This window comes from Bos indicus, chromosome 1 (assembly GCF_029378745.1).
Source record: "Bos indicus isolate NIAB-ARS_2022 breed Sahiwal x Tharparkar chromosome 1, NIAB-ARS_B.indTharparkar_mat_pri_1.0, whole genome shotgun sequence".
Taxonomy (NCBI): Eukaryota; Metazoa; Chordata; class Mammalia; order Artiodactyla; family Bovidae; genus Bos; species Bos indicus.
This window is the reverse complement of record NC_091760.1, coordinates 138,686,162-138,706,345: the sequence shown is the minus strand read 5'-3', so window position 1 is coordinate 138,706,345 and position 20,184 is coordinate 138,686,162. Positions and strand designations below refer to the sequence as shown.

The following is a 20,184-nucleotide window of genomic DNA, read 5'->3' as shown; positions in this document are numbered from 1 at the left end:
TATAATAGGGTATGAAGGTTATATGTTTAAACATTCTTTTTAGGGGTATGTGAGCCAAAAATTGTACAGGTCATTGGTCCAAAATGACTTTTAGGTCTGACACTATAGTTCTTTTCCCTTTTGTGTCAGTTGATGTTTTAAATATAAGTAAAGAGTATAAGCCTCTATCACTTAATAAGCCTCTATTATTTATTAAGAATGTACAAAAGGCAGAACTTTTATATCTAATTCTTACAACTACTCTGCAGGGGAAGTTAGCTGAATCTTTCATTTGCTGTCAAGGAAACAAGGCCCAAGGAGTTTAACCTCAGGATGTGCACCAGACTAATTAAATCTGGGGATCAGGCCCAGGCACCAGACTGTTTTAGGACTGCAGATGGTGACTGCAGCCATGAAATTAAAAGACGCTTACTCCTTGGAAGAAAAGTTATGATGAATCTAGATAGCATATTGAAAAGCAGAGACATTACTTTGCCAATGAAGGTTAGTCTAGTCAAGGCTATGGTTTTTCCAGTGGTTATGTATGGATATGAGAGTTGGACTGTGAAGAAAGCTGAGCACTGAAGAATTGATGCTTTTGAACTGTGGTGTTGGAGAAGACTCTTGAGAGTCCCTTGTACCCCAAGGAGATCCAACCAGTCCATTCTGAAGGAGATCAGCCCTGGGATTTCTTTGGAAGGAACGATGCTAAAGCTGAAACTCCAGTACTTTGGCCACCTCATGTGACGAGTTGACTCATTGGAAAAGACTCTGATGCTGGGAGGGATTGGGGGCAGGAGGAGAAGGGGACAGAGGACGAGATGGCTGGATGGCATCACTGACTCGATGGACGTGAGTCTGGGTGAACTCCGGGAGTTGGTGATGGACAGGGAGGCCTGGTGTGCTGTGATTCATGGGGTCGCAAAGAGTCAGACATGACTGAACTGAACTGAATGGTTCCAAAGGGGAGCCAAGAGAACAATGGATTGGTGTCTGTAGAGTGATAAAGACAGCACTGTGATGTGACTTTTGACTTCTAGCCCAATCCTCTGCATTCCAGCCTGTTTCATTTCTAACTGTACCTCATAGCACCCTACACAGCAGTCTTTGGAAGAGACGCTTGTCAGAGACTCACATCTCTGCCGAGCCCTAGGAATGGATGCCACCCTGGCCTTGAGCAGCCTAAAGAGACCACGTTGTCTGTAGGAGCTGGGGGAGGGCTACAACCGACTGGGAAAAGATGAGCTCGTTTGGGAGGCACACACTTGGGGAGTTGGAGGAGACGGAAGGTAGGGGTCTCTCTTTCAGAAACACAGAGAAAACGGGCTAGCAGAGCTGCCTGCCAGGCTTAGGACCTGAGCCTCCCCTCAAGGCAGCCCTGAGAACTCTGAGCTTCACGCGTCTCTCAAGCTGTTCAGCTTCATGGATCAGCTCGTCATGACCCGTGAGCAGTGAATGTACAAGGCAGGAAGAGAACTCTTAGCTGTCAGAGGCTGAGTGGAATTTCAAGGTTCCTGGGGGTTAAATGCCTCTGGGTCGCTGCAGGTGGGCAAAGGGAGCCTTCTGTCAGTTTTTACTCAACTGTTTCTTTTTGAGCAGCAACCTCACTGACTTTGATGCAAAAATAAATTAATTCCAAAGCCCCTACTTACAATGTCCTGACTGTCTATTGTCTTTCCACCCACACAGAGAAGTGAGGGAAACTTGTCAGTTTTCATGAAGTGATTAGTGTGCCGATTTCAATGCTGAGGTGCTTTCTTTACATGAAAAATAAAAATGCTCCAGTGAGTTGAAGAAATCTGATTTTCTTGGCCAGTTGGGACCAACAGCTTTGGTATTTTCCTTTAAAAATTTTTTAAAAATTAATTTATTTTAATTGGAGGATAATTACAATATTTTGATGGTTTTTGTCACATATAACATGAATCAGTTTTTTAAAAGAATCCTCTGAGATGATTCTTTATGTAACCCGAAGGTGATCTCTCTTACTTTTATCTGTACTTTTGAGGAAATACAAAAATCCTCTGCAGGCTTTGTCTGGCTCATATTATAAAGGGATAATAGCTCCAAAAGGTGTGCGGGTCCCTCTGACTGTCTTATCTGCATTTTGAGTTTGAGGTAATCAGGAAACAGAAGTTCTGTAGCCTGTCCAATAAATCTGCTGCAGAAACACAGCAAGGGCTCTGGGTGTTGGCATCTTAATTTCTGGCCAAGCCATTAATTTGCTCTTTGGAATTCATTACTAGGCTGCCTTGTGCCTGCAGAGTCAGTCAAGGCCAACTTTACTGACTCAACTAAGTGTCTATTGTGTTGTATTAAGTGCTTTGACCTACTTTATTTTATGAGCATTTCAATATTTAAAAGTTATTAAGAATCCTGAAGAAGTTCTCACTTTTCTTCTCTTAAATGGACACATTATGACACAAGCTAACATTGTGTGTGTGTTTGGGGGGGAGTGGAGAGAGAGAGAGAAAGAAAGGAGGAAATTACTGTGGTGGTATCTTGGGGGATATTTGGAGGCGTTTCTAACAGTGGGAATTGCAATCTGTCTGTTTTTTCCCTCTCGGTAGAAATCTCCATTATGACTTGAGCCTCTCTAAGAATCCTTCCTGAATTGGGGCCTGAAGAAATCAAGAGCTGGGATTCAAGTTGCCTTCACGGACAATATTTCAAGGTTAAGTACCAGTATCATTTGAACAAGGTAATTTAAAATGCTATTGCTGCTCTCTGTTTCAAACATGGAGGGGAAGTGTTGGCAAGGGCCTCATGTTTAGCACTATCTGATTTGACTGCATCTGTGCATTCATCCCCAACTAGCATCATACACATCTGAGTTATTGGTGATGACCAATCTGAATCCAGAGACTCGCCAGTGGGAAGGACACTCATGCACCTTCTGGTCATAGATTGTGTCACTCCCTAAGCGCCTGGGTATCAGGTTTTTAATATGGTTTTCACCAATTATGAGACTAGAAAGAACAGAAATCAGGCCATTTCATGAAATCTCTCTGAAATTGGAGGACAGAGTCACTTTATTTTCCTGGTCAATTAGTTACTGCTTGGGCTTCCCTGGTGGCTCAGCTGGGAAAGAATCTGCCTGCAATGTGGGAGACCTAGGTTCAATTCCTGGGTTGGGAAGATCCCCTGGAAAAGGGAAAGGCTACCCAACTCCAGTATTCTGGCCTGTAGAATTCTATGGACTGTATAGTCCATAGGGTCGCAAATAGTCAGACATGACTGAGCAACTTTCAAGTCACTTAGTTATTGCTTATTACCAACTAGTCCTGATTTACAATCACATCAGGCTGTCAACTGAGATTTACCCACAATATATTTACCCTGGTTCTATTTCAAAGAACCTTCTTAATCAAACATGTGAACAACTTCACCTCAATCTAGAAATACTGGAAAGGCAAAATAAATTCAGTTCAATGTAGTTTATGTAAATCACTTCTTACAAGGAATTCTCTTGGTGGGCAAGGTCAATGTTTGCCATCAAGTAAAAATAAGTATAATACTGATTTGATCTCAAAATTATGTTTTCTATACAGACATACAAACACATATAAACACTGTCATGGGCACATGCACACCCTCTGCTGAAGTTACCAATAGCTCTTGAGACCAGTGAAATCCCATGATTATGAGCTTATGCTGTGGAAGGAGCTGGCTCTGGGTTTAAATCCTGCCCTTGGCTGTAGGTCAGGGCACACACTACTTCATCTCCCTGCACAGTTTTCCTCTTCTGTTAAACAACACCCATGACAGAAGGGTTAGTATGAGGATCAGAAAGAATAGTGCCCAATTAACCCGTGCTTCTCAAATCTCAAATTGCACACGAATCATCTTGGAATCATGTTACAATGCAGATGCTGATTTAGATGTTCAAGTGGAGCTTGATGTTCTGCGACATTATGCTGCTAGTCAATGCAACCAACTTTGCAAGTTTCTGTATGTAGTAAGGCACATAATGAAACTTCACAAAAGAGAAACCAAAATCTCTATCCAGTGGTCCTGCCAGCCAAGTAAGAGAAGAAAGGATTTTTTGGTGGCCAATGTGAGCTTGGCATGAATTCAGTTCCTCTAGAGGTGAAGAGGATAACACATTTAGAGCTAGGCTTTATTTTGTCCCCTCATGAGTCTCAGCATAACTTCATTTCCATTATTCTGCCCAGGATCAGCTAGGGGCCACAAGAACCACCAGAGATGGGAAGTCTCATACCTGTCATAGTCTTGGCAAATCTCTCCCACTGCCACCAAGGCCTTCAGGTACTCATTGGGCTGGTAGGGGTGAATGTAGTGCAGGGAACAGCTGTTCCTGGGGTCCCCGTTGGAGGCCGTGAAATCTATAGCTACCTGGAAGAGAAGATAGGAGAGTGGGTGGATTTAAAGTGAACATATTTCATTTAACCTTGACAGCGATGCAGCCTGAGGGAGGGGGAAAATGGTATGTTACACATCCTGCTGACAATCAGAGTTAGAGAAGAAATTCATTAGCTTTAAAAACTAGTTGTTCAAATGTTGGAGAGGATGTGGTGAGAAGGGCACTCTCCTATACTCTTGGTGGGAATGTAAATTGGTGCAGCCAATATGGAAAACAGTATGGAGGTTCTTATGGAAGTTCCTCAGAACACCAAAAATAGAGTTACCATGTGATCTAGCAATCCTCCTCCTGAGCATATATCCAGACAAAACTCTATTTCAAAAAGATACATGCACCCTCTATGTTCATAACAGTGGTATTCACAATAGCTAAGACAGGGAATCGACCTAAATGTCCATCCACAGATAAAAGGATAAAGAAGATGTGGTACATATATACAGGGGAATAATAATTGGCCATAAGAAGAATGAAATAATGCATTTGCAGCAACATGGATGCAACTAGAGATTATCATACTAAGCAAAAAGTAAGTCAGAAAGAGAAAGACAAATATGATATCACTTATATGTGAAATCTAAAATATGACCAGATGAGCTTATGTACAAACAGAAACATACTCAGAGACATGGAGAACAGACTTGTGGTTACCAAGGAGGAGAGGGTGTGGGGGAAGGATGGAGTGGGAGTTTGGGGTGAGCAGCTGTAAACTAAAGGAAGTCAACCCTGAATGTTCACTCGAAGGACTGATGCTGAAGCTCCAATACTGATGTGAAGAGCCAACTCATTGGAAAAGACACTGATGATGGGGAAGATTGAGGGCAGGAGAAGGGGGCTACAGAGAATGAGACGGTTGGATGGCATCACTGACTCAATGGACATGAGTTTGAGCAACCTCCGGGAGATAGTGAAGGACAGGGAAGTCTGGTGGGCTAGAGTCTGTGGGGTTGTAAAGAGTCGGACACAACTTGATGACTCAATAACAAAAGGCTGTAAACTATTATAATAGACTGGATAAGCAGCAAGGTCCCACTGTATATTGCAGATGACTGTATTCAGCATCCCATGATAAACTGTAATGGAAAATAGTATTTTAAAAAGAATGTGTGTATATGTATAACTGAATTACTTTACTATAGAGCAGAAATTAAAACAACATTGTAAATCAAATATACTTCAATAAAAACATGAACATAAAATAATTTTTAAAAAGAAAAAAAATAGTGGGATAATGGGTGACTGAGTAATGGGTAATTGAGGGTGACCTAAAAGGATCAGTGAAATCTAATATCTTCTGAGATAGATTTCATCCTGAAGGTGAAAGCCAAGCCAGTGAAAAAAGAGAGGAAGATAACATGAACTGTGGTGAAAAGTTAGTTGAGGGTGGCAAGTCTACATGCATTTTGCAATCAAAAAGCATTCTAGGTCACACCTATGGGGCACCAACCAGACGAAGGTCCAGATACATTCAGATAATCCCTGGAAAACTTCTCCAAGGAAGATACTCAAAAGGTACCCAAGAGACAGGGTTTGGAGAAATCAAGCATCTCAGGCCTCCTGGATTTGCTAAGCTTCTACACACACCCACCACACTTGACTTCTGTCCTGACAAGACACACTTAAGAGATCATGGCACCTCACAGGTGTACATAGTGTTTAAAAGTAAACATAGTGCTGGGAAGGCTAGAAGAAAAGCATCTTTTTCTCTCCTACTGTGGAAAGAAAGCACTTTAGAACTGTAGAACATTCTAGAGACTGTAAGGATGTTGCAGAGATAAACTTGATTCTCAGGTAGCACTAGTGGTAAAGAACCCGCCTGCCAATGCAGGAGACATAAGAGATGTGGGTTTGATCCCTGGGTCAGGAAGATCACCTGAAGAAGGAAATGGAAACTCACTCCAGTATTCTTGCCTGGAATATCCCAAGGACAGAGGAGCCTGGTGGGCTATAGTCCATAGAGTCACAGAGCCAGACATGACTGAAGCGACTTAACACACACACACACACACACTTGATTCTGCTCTGATTTATCAGTGTCATTGCAAATATTGCAAATCACTGATGTTCCAGTCTACCTGTGTTTTTTAATACTGCAGTTGTCCCCCGTGTGTTGATTGCCTGATTGTCAAGGGCGTCTTGTGATGACAAAAACATGCTGCTATCCTGATGTAAAACCAGAGAATGAAATCAGATAAATCAGATAATATAAAGAACAGAGGGGGAAACCTCCATAAAGAAAAATGGCAACTCAAGAAACATAATTGAACATCTAATCCTGCTAAGCACAGGTGAGATCCTCCAAGCATGTAGGCACCAAAAGGCAGCATCTGAGCCCAGGTGTATCACCTGGATGAGTCTCTGTGATGTGGGAAGAAGTGCATGTAACATCTGGATGAGCATTAAAAATTTTGGCAACAACTATATTAAATTTTGAAAAAAATCATAGGGCTGGGATTAGAGTAAGACAAGAGAGGCATAAACTCAGGAAGGCACTCATCTGAGCTGATCCTACACTTGCCCGATCCGAGTGATGCATCCTTAAATTTTGCACCCTAGGTGCCTTCCTCTCTTTCTTCACTCTGGTCCCAGTGCTCTACATCTTTTCATTTCTATCAACTCTTCATCCCTAGGCTTGGAATAATTCCCTTATGCTTAACAAACAAGGGAGAGGCAGAGATCGTGGTGAGAAGAGGATTGTGATGGAATATATTAAGCATGGAATAGAAATAAGATATTCATTGACTGATTGTGAAGCAGATGCCAGTTAGGGAAGGGAGTGGCCAGATCTCCTTGGGGATGGAGGAGATTATGAAGTGGGGTAACTTGAAGTTCAAGGTTAGTAGGCAGTATTGAGTTGCCTGTTCCTGGTGGTGCTGTAGAGAAAAACATGCCCAATGGAAATTGCTTTTTATTTTTCTGCAGGCCTCTGGGGTTTGCACTCTTTTAGTGGGGATGACCCCCTTATTTATGACAACCACAGAGGCTCTTCAAGCTCAGGAGATGCTGATGAAACTTTGGGGAAGGGTATTAAACTAAACATTATCTGATGAAAAAAGGAAATAAAATAATGATCCCTATCATGTGCTGCTTTCTATAGTTCCCTCTGCTCATAAAAATATTTTATCATTTGTTGTTGTAGTTGTTCATTCACTCAGTTGTGTCCAATTCATGGACTCCAGTATGGCAGGCTTCCCTGTCCTTTGCCAATTCCTGGAGCTTGCTCAAACTCATGTCCATTGAGTCAGTGATGCCATCCAACCATCTTATCCTCTGTCGTCCCCTTCTCTTCCTGCCTTCAATCTTTCTCAGCATCAGGGTCTTTTCTAATGAGTCAGCTCTTCACATCAGGTGGCCAAAGTATTGGAGTTTCACCTTCAGCATCTGTCTGTCCAATGAATATTCAGGACTGATTTCCTTTAGGATTGACTGGTTTGATTTCCTTGCAGTCCAAGGGACTCTCAAGAGTTTTCTCCAGCACCACAGTTCAAAAGCATCAATCCTTCGGCACCCAGCTTTCTTTGTAGTACAACTCTCACATCCATACATGACTACTGGAAAAACCATAAGTTTGACTAGACAGACCTTTGTCGGCAAAGTAATGTCTCTGCTTTTTAACATGCTGTCTTGGTTGGTCATAGCTTTTCTTCCAAGGGGCAAACATCTTTTAATTTCATGGCTGTAGTCAACACTTGCAGTGATTTTGAAGTCCAAGAAAATAAAGTCTGTCATTGTTTCCATTTTTTTCCCCCATCTGTTTGCCAGAGAAGTGATGGGGCCAGATGCCATGATCTTAGTTTTTGAATGTTGAGTTTTAAGCCAGCTTTTCCACTCTCCTCTCTCACTTTCATCAAGAGGCTCTTTTGTCCCTCTTCGCTTTCTGCCATAATGGTGGTGTCATCTGCATATCTGAGGTTATTCATATTTCTCCTGGGAATCTTGATTCCAGCTTGTGCTTCATCCTGCCCAGCATTTTGCATGATGTACTCTGCATGGAAGTTAAATAAGCTGGTTGACAATATACAGCCCTGATGTACTCCTTTCCCAATTTGGAACCAGTCTGTTGTTCCATGTCCGGTTCTAACAGTTGCTTCTTGTTAGAAACCTGAATACAGGTTTCTCAGGAGGCAGGTAAGGTGGCCTGGTATTCCCATCTCCCAAAGAATTTTCCACAGTTTTTTGTGATCCACACAATCAGAGGTTTTAGTGTAGTCAATGAAGCAGAGGTAGATATTTTTCTGGAATTTTCTTGCTTTCTCGATGATCCAGTGGATGTTGGCAATTTGATCTCTGGTTCCTCTGCCTTTTCCAAAACCAGCTTGAACATCTGGAAATTCTCGGTTCACATACTCTTGAAGCCTAGCTTGTAAAATTTTGAGTATTACTTTACTAGTGTGTGAGAGGAGTGCAATTGTGCAGTAGTTGGAGCATTCTTTGGCTTTGCCTTTCTTTGGGATTGGAATGAAAACTGATCTTTTCTAGTCCTGTGGCCACTGCTGAGTTTTCCAAATTTGCTGGCATAATAAGTGCAGCACTTTTACAGCATGATCTTTTAGGGTTTGAAATAGCTCAACTGGAATTCCATCACCTCCACTATCTTTGTTTGTAGTGATGCTTCCTAAGGCCCACTTGAGTTCATACTTCCTCCAAGATGTCTAGCTGTAGATGAGTGATCACACCATCGTGGTTATCTGGGTCATTAAAATCTTTTCTTTAAATTTTATTATTATTTTTTTTTACTTTACAATATAGTTCTCGGATACCTCGTCTCACTTTATCATTTTACTTGACAGTAAATAGACAGTCTCAGGTACAAAGCAGCTCAAATATTCACCCCCACCCCCCGCCCCCTGGCAAGTGATGGTTCCCGAAAATCTCCCTGATGAGGCTGGAGATAAGAATTTTGTCTTCAGGAGGTGGTCTTCTACCACCAATTCTCTGTGCTCTTTAAGTTAGCATGAGTGCAAAGAGAACAGAGAGAAAGGTTAGGTTTATTTTAAAAAGCAACAGGGAGGCTGTGAAAGATGGGACTAAGTTGAGAAATAAAAGCAAGAAAATGACTGAAAAATGCCAGTTTGTGGAGGAGGCTCTTGATTCCTGGCTTCCTGAATGTGGCTGGCTTGCAGAGCTACTATTTTCCTCTTCTGCTATGAAGCATTTAGGAAAGCCTGCGGTTCTGGTTTGCACTCCCGTCTTCCCAGTGGGCAGCCCCAGAGCAGGCCTCCTTTGTTTCCCCTTCTGCCCAGGAGGCCTTGCTGTTCATTAAGCAGAGCCATGGTGCAGTTTTGCAAAATCTTGTAAAGTATGAGAGCAAAGTGCTTACTTTCTTTATGCTGCCAAGTCCCCAGTGTGAAGAACTGCTTCCGAAAAAGGCTGGACGCTAACGATGTTATCCTTCCTTGGATATTTTTAGCTTCTTACCTGAACCGAGCCCATGCCTCAGATCCCTTCCCTGCCTCTGACAACTGGGCCTTTTAAGACCCACCTGGATGTTTTTTTGGGGAAAGCTGCTGTGAACCCATCTCTGGTTAGCTGTCTGATCTCTCTGAAATCTTTTTGATATCATCTGCTATAGGGCAGCTGTTCATTCTTCTTTTTAAGTTTGTATACAATTTGGGCCTATACAACGAGCCTTATAGGTGGTGATACTGTTCAGTCTGGACCATTTCTTAAATAACATATATAATTCTTGTGCTTTTCTGCCTCCTCAAAACTCCATAGCAGGAAAGAAATAGGAGCCAAGACAAGATGAGAAAGAACCTGGATGTTGTCTGGTTCACTTCCTGGAATGTGCAAAACATTCTCCTCTTCAACCCAGGACTCAGTCTCATGTCTCAGAGGACTACACAAGAGTCCATCACTATTTAGTCTGGCATTTAAAATCAGGATTTAAAACTAAACTGAGACATAGTGTGGGCATAGGATGTCCTAAGTGTATTAAGGTCAGAAAAGATGACAGGAGAGGACCTTTAATAGGTAATGTTTTCTTAGGCTTGAAGGCTAATCTTCAAGCTTAGCCACATTTAGCTTGTTATATCATATTATTAAAAAATAGATAATAAAATCAGAGATAATGAAAAGTGATACTCGCCCTTTTTAAGATTTTTTTGATGTGGGCCATTTTTAAAGCCTTTATTGAATTTGTAACAATATTGTTTCTGTTTTATGCTTTGGTTCCCTGGCCACAAAGCATGTGGCATCTAAGCTCCCAGACCAGGGATTGAACCCCCACTCCCTGCATTGGAAGGCAAAGTCCCAACCACTGGACCACCAGGGAAGTCCCAGCAATACCCCTTTTAATTAAAAACAATTACAAATAATAAAAAGGGTCATCTGAATATAATATGAGAAAAATGACCACTCAGGATTCTACTAGTTCAGTAAGTCATATTTTTCTTTTTTTAGTTTTACATATATATAAATACAAAATATTTTAAAATTTTATATGTAAAATATATATATAACACATATAGACATTTAACATAGTTGTAATCATAGGGTAGCTTTGCTTTATATTCTTTTTTCTTCACTTAATGACATTAACATATCCTCATGTGATTACAAGTCACTATAATTATCACTTAAAATGGCTTTACCACAGTCCACCTAGATGAGCTACAGTGATTTATATAGCCGTTATCTTATTGTTGGACGTTTGTGTTGCTTACAACCTGATTCCGTGAAAATCCATTTTACAATGAATGTTTTTCGCATCTGGAAAGGCAATAACTTTCAACAGAAACATTTAATTCTTCTACCATTGTCTTTCCAGATGTCTTGTGGAGTCTGGCCTCATCTATGCTGTCTATAGCTGTTGATTTTGTAGGTGAAATTCTAGTATTTGGTTTTCTTTTGGCTGCTGTGCCATGTGCCAAATGCATGGAACCCAATTTCTCTCCCTCAATCTCTGCCCAGCTCTTACAAGACCACGACACGACTGTTGCTCCAGAGTCCTTATGACTCAAGAATTCACACGAGGAACAAAGGTTGTCCTCACAGGTGCCCAAGGGCATCCTGCAGTTGTGTGTGGGGTGGAGTGTGTGCACTTTCCAGTGAGAGGATATAGATCTTGTGTCAGATTTCAAGTGGTCCATGGGACCGAAAAAGAGAAAGAATCACTGATGGGGGCTCTTTTTAGCATCCTTTATCTGCTTCCCTCCCTGGGATCTTTTCTGCTTATTTTATTACTTAAAATTTCCCTCTTCTCATCCTCAGGTTGGCACCTACTTTCTGCCTCTTGTCTTTCCTTCACTGTCGGCTGTCTTGAACAAGTAGATATACCCACTGCATTCATGTCCTCACTGTCTGTTACACCCCAAACACCTGGGCCTACGGTCTCATTCTGCTGAAGTTGCTCTTCTGAAGACGACTTGTGCTTACTCATCACATGGCTCAGTCACTGATTTTCATTCTTCACCTTTTCTTTAGCATATGAGATTATTGTCCTTGATCCTGTAAGACTTTCTCCTGATCATCTGAGTTTCTGCCTCCTCTGGGACCTTTTCCTCTGGCATATCTTATCTTACTGTTGGCTCCTCTTTTCCCTGTTGCTGAATGCACATTTTCCATAACATTCTGTTACCAGGCCCCCTATCTTTCTGTCTTCTTCTCTTTAGCTATCTCCTCCAGACCTATATATGTGCAGCTTCCACCTCTCTCCTGAAACCAAGGGCCGTATTTATAAATGCCATCTCACTGGGATACCTGAAAACACCCTCACAACATCTTTGGGGAAGTTCATTCTTCTGTCTGGTTGCTAATCTTGATTTCCATATTTCTGTGAATGGGGCCAACATGCTTTGTCTTCAGGCACAAAACATTTGAGTCATCCTGGACTCACTTCCTCTGTTCTGCGCATCTCCACACCAGGAAGCCCTCTTCTCATTTCTCATCCCTCTGCAAAGTTCCCTTCATTTTTCCAGATGGCTTCAATGAAATGACTGGGCAGATAATAAATACAAGGCCAAATTAAGTAAGGCAGGTCAATTGTCAATAATAGTTTGCATTATAGCTTATCATTTACATTAGCTGGCAATGCTTGAGTAATAAGAAATTATTGACTTAATTTTAGAGGAAAATGACAATGAGGTGGTTGTTATGTTTTCTTTAACAGAAACCTCAAAATAAAACACCTAGCACCTTCTCCTGAATCCCTGGCCTGGAGCCCTCCAGGAGGAAGGATTTTGTTCTAGGCACTGCTTATGGTCTGGCCTCCTCTCCTTGGCATTTATCTGCACCTGCTCTCCCTCTTCAGAGGTCTTGCTCCTCACTCACTGCAGACTTCCTGCAGGTCCCTCTGTGGATGCTGGAGGCCTGAAAAGTGGGGGCTGGGGAAGTGGTGGTGATAACAACTGAGGTGGTCCCTCCAAGTTGGGGAGGGTCAACGAAAGTGAGAAGGATGGGACATCTGGTGATCCAGTGGTTAAGTATCTGCCTGCCATGCAGGGGACGCAGGTTTGATCCCTGCTGCAGGAAGATTCCACATGCAACTCAGCCCATGCTCTAGAGCCTGCTAGCCACACCTACCGAAGCCACCACAATGAGAAACCCGTGCACTGCAATGAAGAGTAGCCTCCACTCGTTGCAAATAGAGAAAGTCCACACGCACATAGCAACAAAAACCCAGTGAAGCCAAAATAAATAAAGTTAAAAAATAAAAAGCTAATTGGCAAGTAATTAGTTTTAAAAAATGGGTTTCTTATTACTCAAGTAATTTCTTATTACTCAAGCGCTTTTTAAAAAAGTGAGAAGGAGGGGAGAGCAACGCCAGAAGAATAATCTTCTTGGGTCAGGGGGACCATACAACCTCCCCTCTCCTCTGTGAGCCAGGGTGTAGAGCTGGAACCTTCTGGGCTCAAATTTTCAGTTTTCACTGGGGCTGACTCTTTGCAGCCCAACTCCAAGGGCAAAGCAAGCCCCTGAAGGTTGACTAAAGAGTTGTCCAAAAGCATGGGATCTATAGAACCTAAAACAGACCCAAATCGATAGAGCTTTCACTTGAAAATCTATGAATAGTTTCCTGAAACCAGCCTTTTGCCTAAGATCATGGGACACTGTCTCCTCTGTGACATTGCTGGCTCCTCCACCTGCAAGTGCCCAGGACAGACAGAGGTCGGGGTGTTTGCCCACAATGCACATGGTTACTACCTTCTAAACATGCCAGTGTGTATATGGGGGTGGGGTGCTCTATGGGTGTGCCTTTAGAGAACCTTAGACTTTAAAAAAATGACCATAATCTATAATTAACTCCCATAAATATTCAGTGGCAAATGAACAAGGGCCTAAGTTTAGGCAGGACATAGGTAGGTTATAGCAAAAGCCCAGCCTCTATCTAGGGAGAGGCCTTATCTCATCCCCTTGCGAAAGCCCCCTCTAATCCTTTGGGTTCCACTACCTTTTGTCTCAGGAACACATTGGTTCAGTTGACTCTTTTGGGCTCAAACCATTTTCTTTGCCTTCCTCACATGATTGAGCCCATCTAGGGAGCTAAATAGGGCTGAGTTTCACAAGTACACTTCTGTAAGATGGGGCACAGATGCTGCACAACTTGTTTACATCCACATGATTTTCCCACAGGTTTTAATAGATCTATTTTTTGTCATCTGGGTATTCTCTTTTTGCAGGTCATGTCTACTGGAAGCTAGGAGGATTTTGAATATGAAGCCACTGAGAGCAAATTTTTCAAGGGCAGGTGAATTTACAATCTTGGCCCACCCAGACACTTAAAAAAGACCCAGCCCACCACCAAATACATTATTAGGAGTGTACAAATCCCATGGGCTTACAGATTCCATGTAGGAGAAGACCCTTAGTCCACTCATTAATTCTATTTCTCAACATTGACAGACTGGTTCTCTAGTCTTTTGGAATTCACTTTTTCATTGCCTGATGAGTCATCTAGATGGCTTACTCTTGGCACTGACCATTGGGCTCGACATGTAAGCTTGTGTTCTGTCCAAATGAACACAACCAAGATGTCAGCCATGGTTCAGTGGGATGTTTTAGCACGGTTCACTCCTTCCCCAAACCTTTTCACCCAGTGGTGGAATCTGGCAACCCACCCACTACCTCCTGCCTCCTGCAGTTACTGAAAGAATGGAAAACATAATAGACTGGTTCCCCAAACCCCCTGAGGTTGAATGGCATGCATTTCCTGATAGGATGCTGAAAAAATAGTCATGGGGAAAACATAAGTGTGACCTCATTGTAAAGAGATGTTCAGTTCAGTTCAGTTCAGTCGCTCAGTCATGTCCAACTCTTTGCGACCCCATGAATCGCAGCATGCCAGGCCTCCCTGTCCATCACCAACTCCCGAAGTTCACTCAAACTCATGTTCATCAAGTTGGTGATGCCATCCAGCCATCTTATCCTCTGTCATCCCCTTCTCCACCTGCCCCCAATCCCTCCCAGCATCAGAGTCTTTTCCAATGAGTCAACTCGTCGCATGAGGTGGCCAAAGTATTGGAGTTTCAGCTTTAGCATCAGTCCTTCCAATGAACACCCAGGACTGATCTCCTTTAGGATGGACTGGTTGGATCTCCTTGCAGTCCAAGGGACTCTCAAGAGTCTTCTCCAACACCACAGTTCAAAAGCATCAATTCTTCAGCACTCAGCTTTCTTCACAGTTCAACTCTCACATCCATACATGACCACTGGAAAAACCATAGTCTTGACTAGACGGACCTTTGTTGGCAAAGTAATGTCTCTGCTTTTGAATATGCTATCTAGGTTGGTCAGAGATGTTACTGTATGATATTTCAGCAGTGAGACCTGAGCAAAGCCAACCCAGGGTCTGAACAGACTGTGGGTCCTCGTGCCCCACACCCAGCCCTGCCCTCCAACCTCGCTCCCTGAGTAAGAACAAACAAACAACTCACTGTAAACTGGATTTGGCAGCCACCCATGATGTAGTCCAAGAAAGAATGCATCTTGTGGATCTGCACGGGAGGAGAGGAAGCTGTATTAGAACAGTGTGATCCGAGTACTTACACATTAAAGGCCTAAGCATGGGGTTTGCTGACCTAGAGGGGAGAGCAGAGAAAGGCCTGTGGGAAAAGAGGAGTCAGCTGATTATCTTTCATGAGAGGAGAGAAAGAAAACAGATGGGCCTGTGAGGGCTGCAACCATCGTCCTCTTTCTCACTCTTTTTGGGTTTACATATGATTTTAATCAGCCTCTGCCTCTGGGGTGAGACTGGTACTGTGTTTTCATGGGTCACCACTGGTTTGAAATCCATGAAGTCTCACACTTAGCTTCAGTCTTGCTGCTTGTGTCTAAGTCCCAGTTCTGGTAACGTTCCTAACACCACAGTGAAAAAGACAAGCAGCTTCAAGGTCACAATTATCCAAGAAGCTCTTCACTGTAAGCTGCCAGCTAGTGAGATTCCTCCCTTGCCATGAAGAACAAGGGTTAATATTTACTGAGCGCTGCTGCAATTCATGGGGTCGCAAAGAATCAGACACGACTGAGTAACTGAACTGAACGGAACTGTACGCCAAGCTCTTAACATACATGATCTTATTTAATTCTTTGAACGAGCCTGTGAAGGTGATGCTATGATTATTATTGTGTCCATTTAATCCACGAGGAAACTGAGGCTAAGATCATCTACCTAGATGGTGGAGGTGGGACCCAAATGCATCCTTTTGACCTCTAGGCTGGAAGTCAACAGGCTTCCTGCTTCCTGCCCCACCCCTAGCTTCCGTGTCCTCACACTCTTTACTGATTTCTAGCCTTCATTTCTGCTTCATTATGATTCTGCTGCTTGAGTCTTGGTGACATTCATCTATGCAGTTATTTGACAAGGATTTATTGAGCCTCCACCATGCCCTGGATGCTAAGGATACAGGGAGAAAAGAAACAGGCACGGTACCTGCAGTTATAGAGCTCACAATCTGGATCATTTTACTTGTACAACCATCAGCTGATTTTTGACCCTTGCTTCTCATATTCCATCTGAAGCTCAGGGCAGCTTCTCAAAGACTGACCCACAAAACCCTGTGGCAGCATTTCCAGGCACCACCTCCAGGTGGCACACATCTATCAGCAGACTTGTCTCAGGGCTGATGTTTACTGGGCCCTCAGAATAGTGCCTGCTCCTGGCTTCCTTATGGGGATGCTTTGCCTGATAGTTGAGATGCTGTGTTGTACTTAATCACTCAGTCATGTCTGACTCTTTGTGACCAGATGGACTGTAGCCCGCCAGGCTCCTCTGTCCGTGGGGATTCTCCAGGGAAGAATAATGGAGTGGGTTGCCATGCCCTCCTCCAGGGGAGATCTCCCCCAGTGCAGGCAGGTTCTTTACTGTCTGAGCCACCATGGAAGCCAAAGAATACTGGAGTGGGTGGACCTACTACTATATCCCTATCAATACCATGTCCTCTGAGTACCAGACTCTTAGATCGAAACAGTTATATGCACAGTCACCTTACAGAGATGGACGGTTGAACTGACTCATCTGGATCGTCTTTTCTCCTGCTTCTAGGGGCACAGGACTGTTTTGAATGCACCAGGATTTGGTCTGTATAGGTAGGTAAGTAAGATGACCAGAGACAACTGCCTTTGAAAGGAGAGTTTATTATTCACAGCTCCCCAAAGGACTGAAGGCATGTCCTGCCACACAAGGGGGCCACGTGGGGTAGCACTGGGTTAGTCAGGAGGTAGAAGGCATACAGCGAAAGCACAGACAAAAGTCACTATGGTGGTTTTTGTGGGGAGGAATGAGTGAGGCAAGGTAAGCAGTTAATCAGGTTTAGGACTGAATAATGAGTGATTCTGGATGCTCTGGGAAATAGGGATGGTCTCTAATTGTCTGAAGCTGGCTCTGGGGGGATATTGGGCTTGCAGGGGGAATATTGGCTTGGTGTGTGAGAGCTCAGGAAAGGGGGTGGCTAGGGATACAGGCTCTGGATTGCTCCATCTGCATATCAAAGATGGGCTCATAGGCACGCTAATTGCTATCTTGAGTAATTAGCTAAACCTAAGACAGGCAGTTCCTTCCAGTATGCAAGGCCCCAAGATATCAAAGCATCATAAAATATGGCAAACATTATCAAAACAATGACCCCAGATGGGGTAAGCATTGTTATCGTCTAGTTCCAGTAATTAGTTCACGAGATAGGCCTGTGACCTAAGCCAGACCCATCAGTCTTCCCCCCAACTCTTCCGTTATATGAGAATGGGCTCCTACAGCCCCTGGAAGCCAGGAATGCCAACTCTGAGAAGAGGAACCCGATATATTTAGAGAGAAACTGGATGGCATGGAAGTCTCACATCATGGAGTCAGACAGACAGAGATTACAATCTCAGCTCTTACCATGTGTGTGACAATGAAGTAGTTACAATCACATCTGAAAGTAGAAATCTCAGAGTTGTGGTAAGAATAACAGAACGTATTATAGTTATTTTTTACCAAAGTAAGTACTCAACCAGTGGCAAAATTATTCCCAGAGATTTTCTGTGGAGTTAGAGCCCCTCTGGGAGAAATTTTTAGGTGCTTTACTCATCCCCCATGTCTTGTTTTCATGGTATCTCTTCAGCATGGAGGAGGTGCCACATACAGAACACTGAGTGGTAAGTACTAGTGATGATCACTTTGTGTGATAAGCACAGAGTAGGTGCTTTAGAAAGTGCCTAAAAATGACACTTTAGAAAGTGTCAGCAGGAAGGAAAGTGTCTTCCAGAGACAGAGGTGGCATGCAGAATATACGTAAGAAAGATAAATCTTTAAGTCTGAGTATGCCTGTGGTTACGGAAGGGGAAATGGAGAACGAAAGTTTTAGTGAAACAGAGTTCACAGAACAAAAAAGCCTGGTGTAGAGTACTTAATATTGAGATCTCTGACAAGAAAAGATTTATATAGGTGTGTATTGAACAGGTAGACTGCCAGTATTAAAACTAGTTCTTCTGGGAAGCTGTAGATGTTACTTTGAAATGGCAATACTTTAATGTATGGAATAAAAGTACAAAAAAATAAGAGTAAAAATTTACTCTAAAACTTAATATTAGTGTTTTCTTTTGTGAAATATGCATAAATGAAGATTAAAATTTGAATTTAGAATGTAATAGAAATAATCCTGTTATTGGCAGATTATTGCTATTTTCCATAACTTTTTGTGGTATTACATTGTCTTGGTACAGTTCTGGTAATATTAACTATTCTATTTAAAATCTTTTTATTAAAAACTTAGTACTTATTACATGGAAGTTGGGGCTTCCATTTAGCCCAGCTGGTAAAGAATCTGCCTGTAATGCAGGAGACCCTGGTTTGATTCCTGGGTCAGGAAGATTCCCTGAAGAAGGGATAGACTACCCACTGCATTATCCTTGGGCTTTCCTGGTGGCTCAGCTGGTGAAGAACTTGCCTGCAATGCAGGAGACCTGGGTTCGATTCCTGGGTTGGGAAGATCCTCTGAAGAAGGGAATGGCTACCCACTCCAGTATTCAGGCCTGGAGAATTCCATGGACTGTACAGTCCATGGGGTCGCGAAGAATTGGACTCAACTCAACGACTTTCACTCACTCACTCAGGAGCTTTAGAAATGTTGGTTATCCCCATCTGGGGACCTCCCTCTGGTGATGTCCTGGGAAGAGAAGGCCCTGACTTGTGACCAGGACTCTGTTATCTTTGGGCAGGACTGTCTTTGTTGAGGTGATGGAGGCATTGGCCTACCACAGCTCCAAAACCACCCAAACTTATAATGTATGTCCACTAATACCTTGACTTTCTGATTTTTTTATTTTAAAAAGATCATATCTTCTTGACACTCCTTCTGTGCAGACCACCTGGGCCTTCCTCCCAGACGGCCTTAGTTTCATACTCCTGGAAGACAGGGGCTATGCTTATACCTTGCACTGATTCAAAATCACAATGCCCGAGTTCTTATAATTCTTCTTCTTGGCTTTGTACTTGGGGTTGATACACTCCCACTGCACCTGCAATAAGAAAGGTTATACTATGATTGCCAGCTCAGGAAGAAGTGGAGTCATTCATGAGGAGGCCCCTGGGTGCCATTGCAGGCAGTCCTGAGGACTGACACCTGGTCTATAGCTGATCTCTTTGCATCTGGAGGGGAAGGAAGGAGAAGTGGTGAGAGGAAGACTCTGACATCATCTGCCTGGTTTGAATCCCAGCTCCTCACTTTCCAGCTGTGTGACCTTTGACAAATGACTCAATTCCCTCACACCTTGCATACTGCCTCTGTAAAATGAAGCCCATAATTATAGCTATCTCATAGGGTTACCATGAGGATTGAATGAGTAACCCCTATAATGCATTCTTCCCAGTGCATGATGACTCTGAACTTCGTCAGGTGACTTGTTTTGACCTATGGGACATTAACAAAAGTGATATGAGCAGAGGTTTCACAAGTGCCTGTGCACTGGGGCTTGCGCTGCTCTTGCTGATTGGATGTTTTCACCACCATGTGAAATTAGCCTAGGCTGGTGTCCTAGAGGACGAAAGAGCACACTGAGAAACATCTCAGCTACTCCAGCCGCAGAAGCACAAATGCAGGAGTGAGTCCTCTTGGCATTGTTTGGAGCAGAGAGGAGTTTCCCAGAGGAACTCAGCCCAGATTGCTGACTTCTTGTCCTGCCTATAGCTATGGCTTCCTGAAAAATCTCCCTACCTCACTCTCTTGTCTCTGTACAGTTGATTCTCTATACAGTAGCCAGAGTAATCTTGAAAAAAATTAATGTCATTCTCCAATCTTATCATTCTCCAGCCTAGACTCCTCATAGCATTGCCCAATAAAACTTTCTACAATAATGAGAAGATTCCACATCTGTACCAACCAATGTGAAAGACACTGGCCACATGAGCACTT

General features: G+C 43.0%; 1 protein-coding gene across 4 annotated transcripts in view; it reads right to left on the bottom strand.

Annotated features, from left to right (window-relative positions):
* Positions 1 to 20,184, bottom strand: part of CPNE4 (copine 4) — a 686,364-nt gene that overhangs the window by 22,035 nt on the left and 644,145 nt on the right. For all 4 annotated transcript variants that reach the window (XM_070794756.1, XM_070794770.1, XM_070794775.1 and 1 more), the window contains 3 exons: positions 19,205 to 19,291; positions 15,235 to 15,294; positions 4,202 to 4,335 (listed from right to left, as the gene is read on the bottom strand). In XM_070794756.1, coding sequence (XP_070650857.1) covers positions 4,202 to 4,335; positions 15,235 to 15,294; positions 19,205 to 19,291 — 281 coding nt within the window. The remainder of the gene's footprint in view (positions 1 to 4,201; positions 4,336 to 15,234; positions 15,295 to 19,204; positions 19,292 to 20,184) is intronic.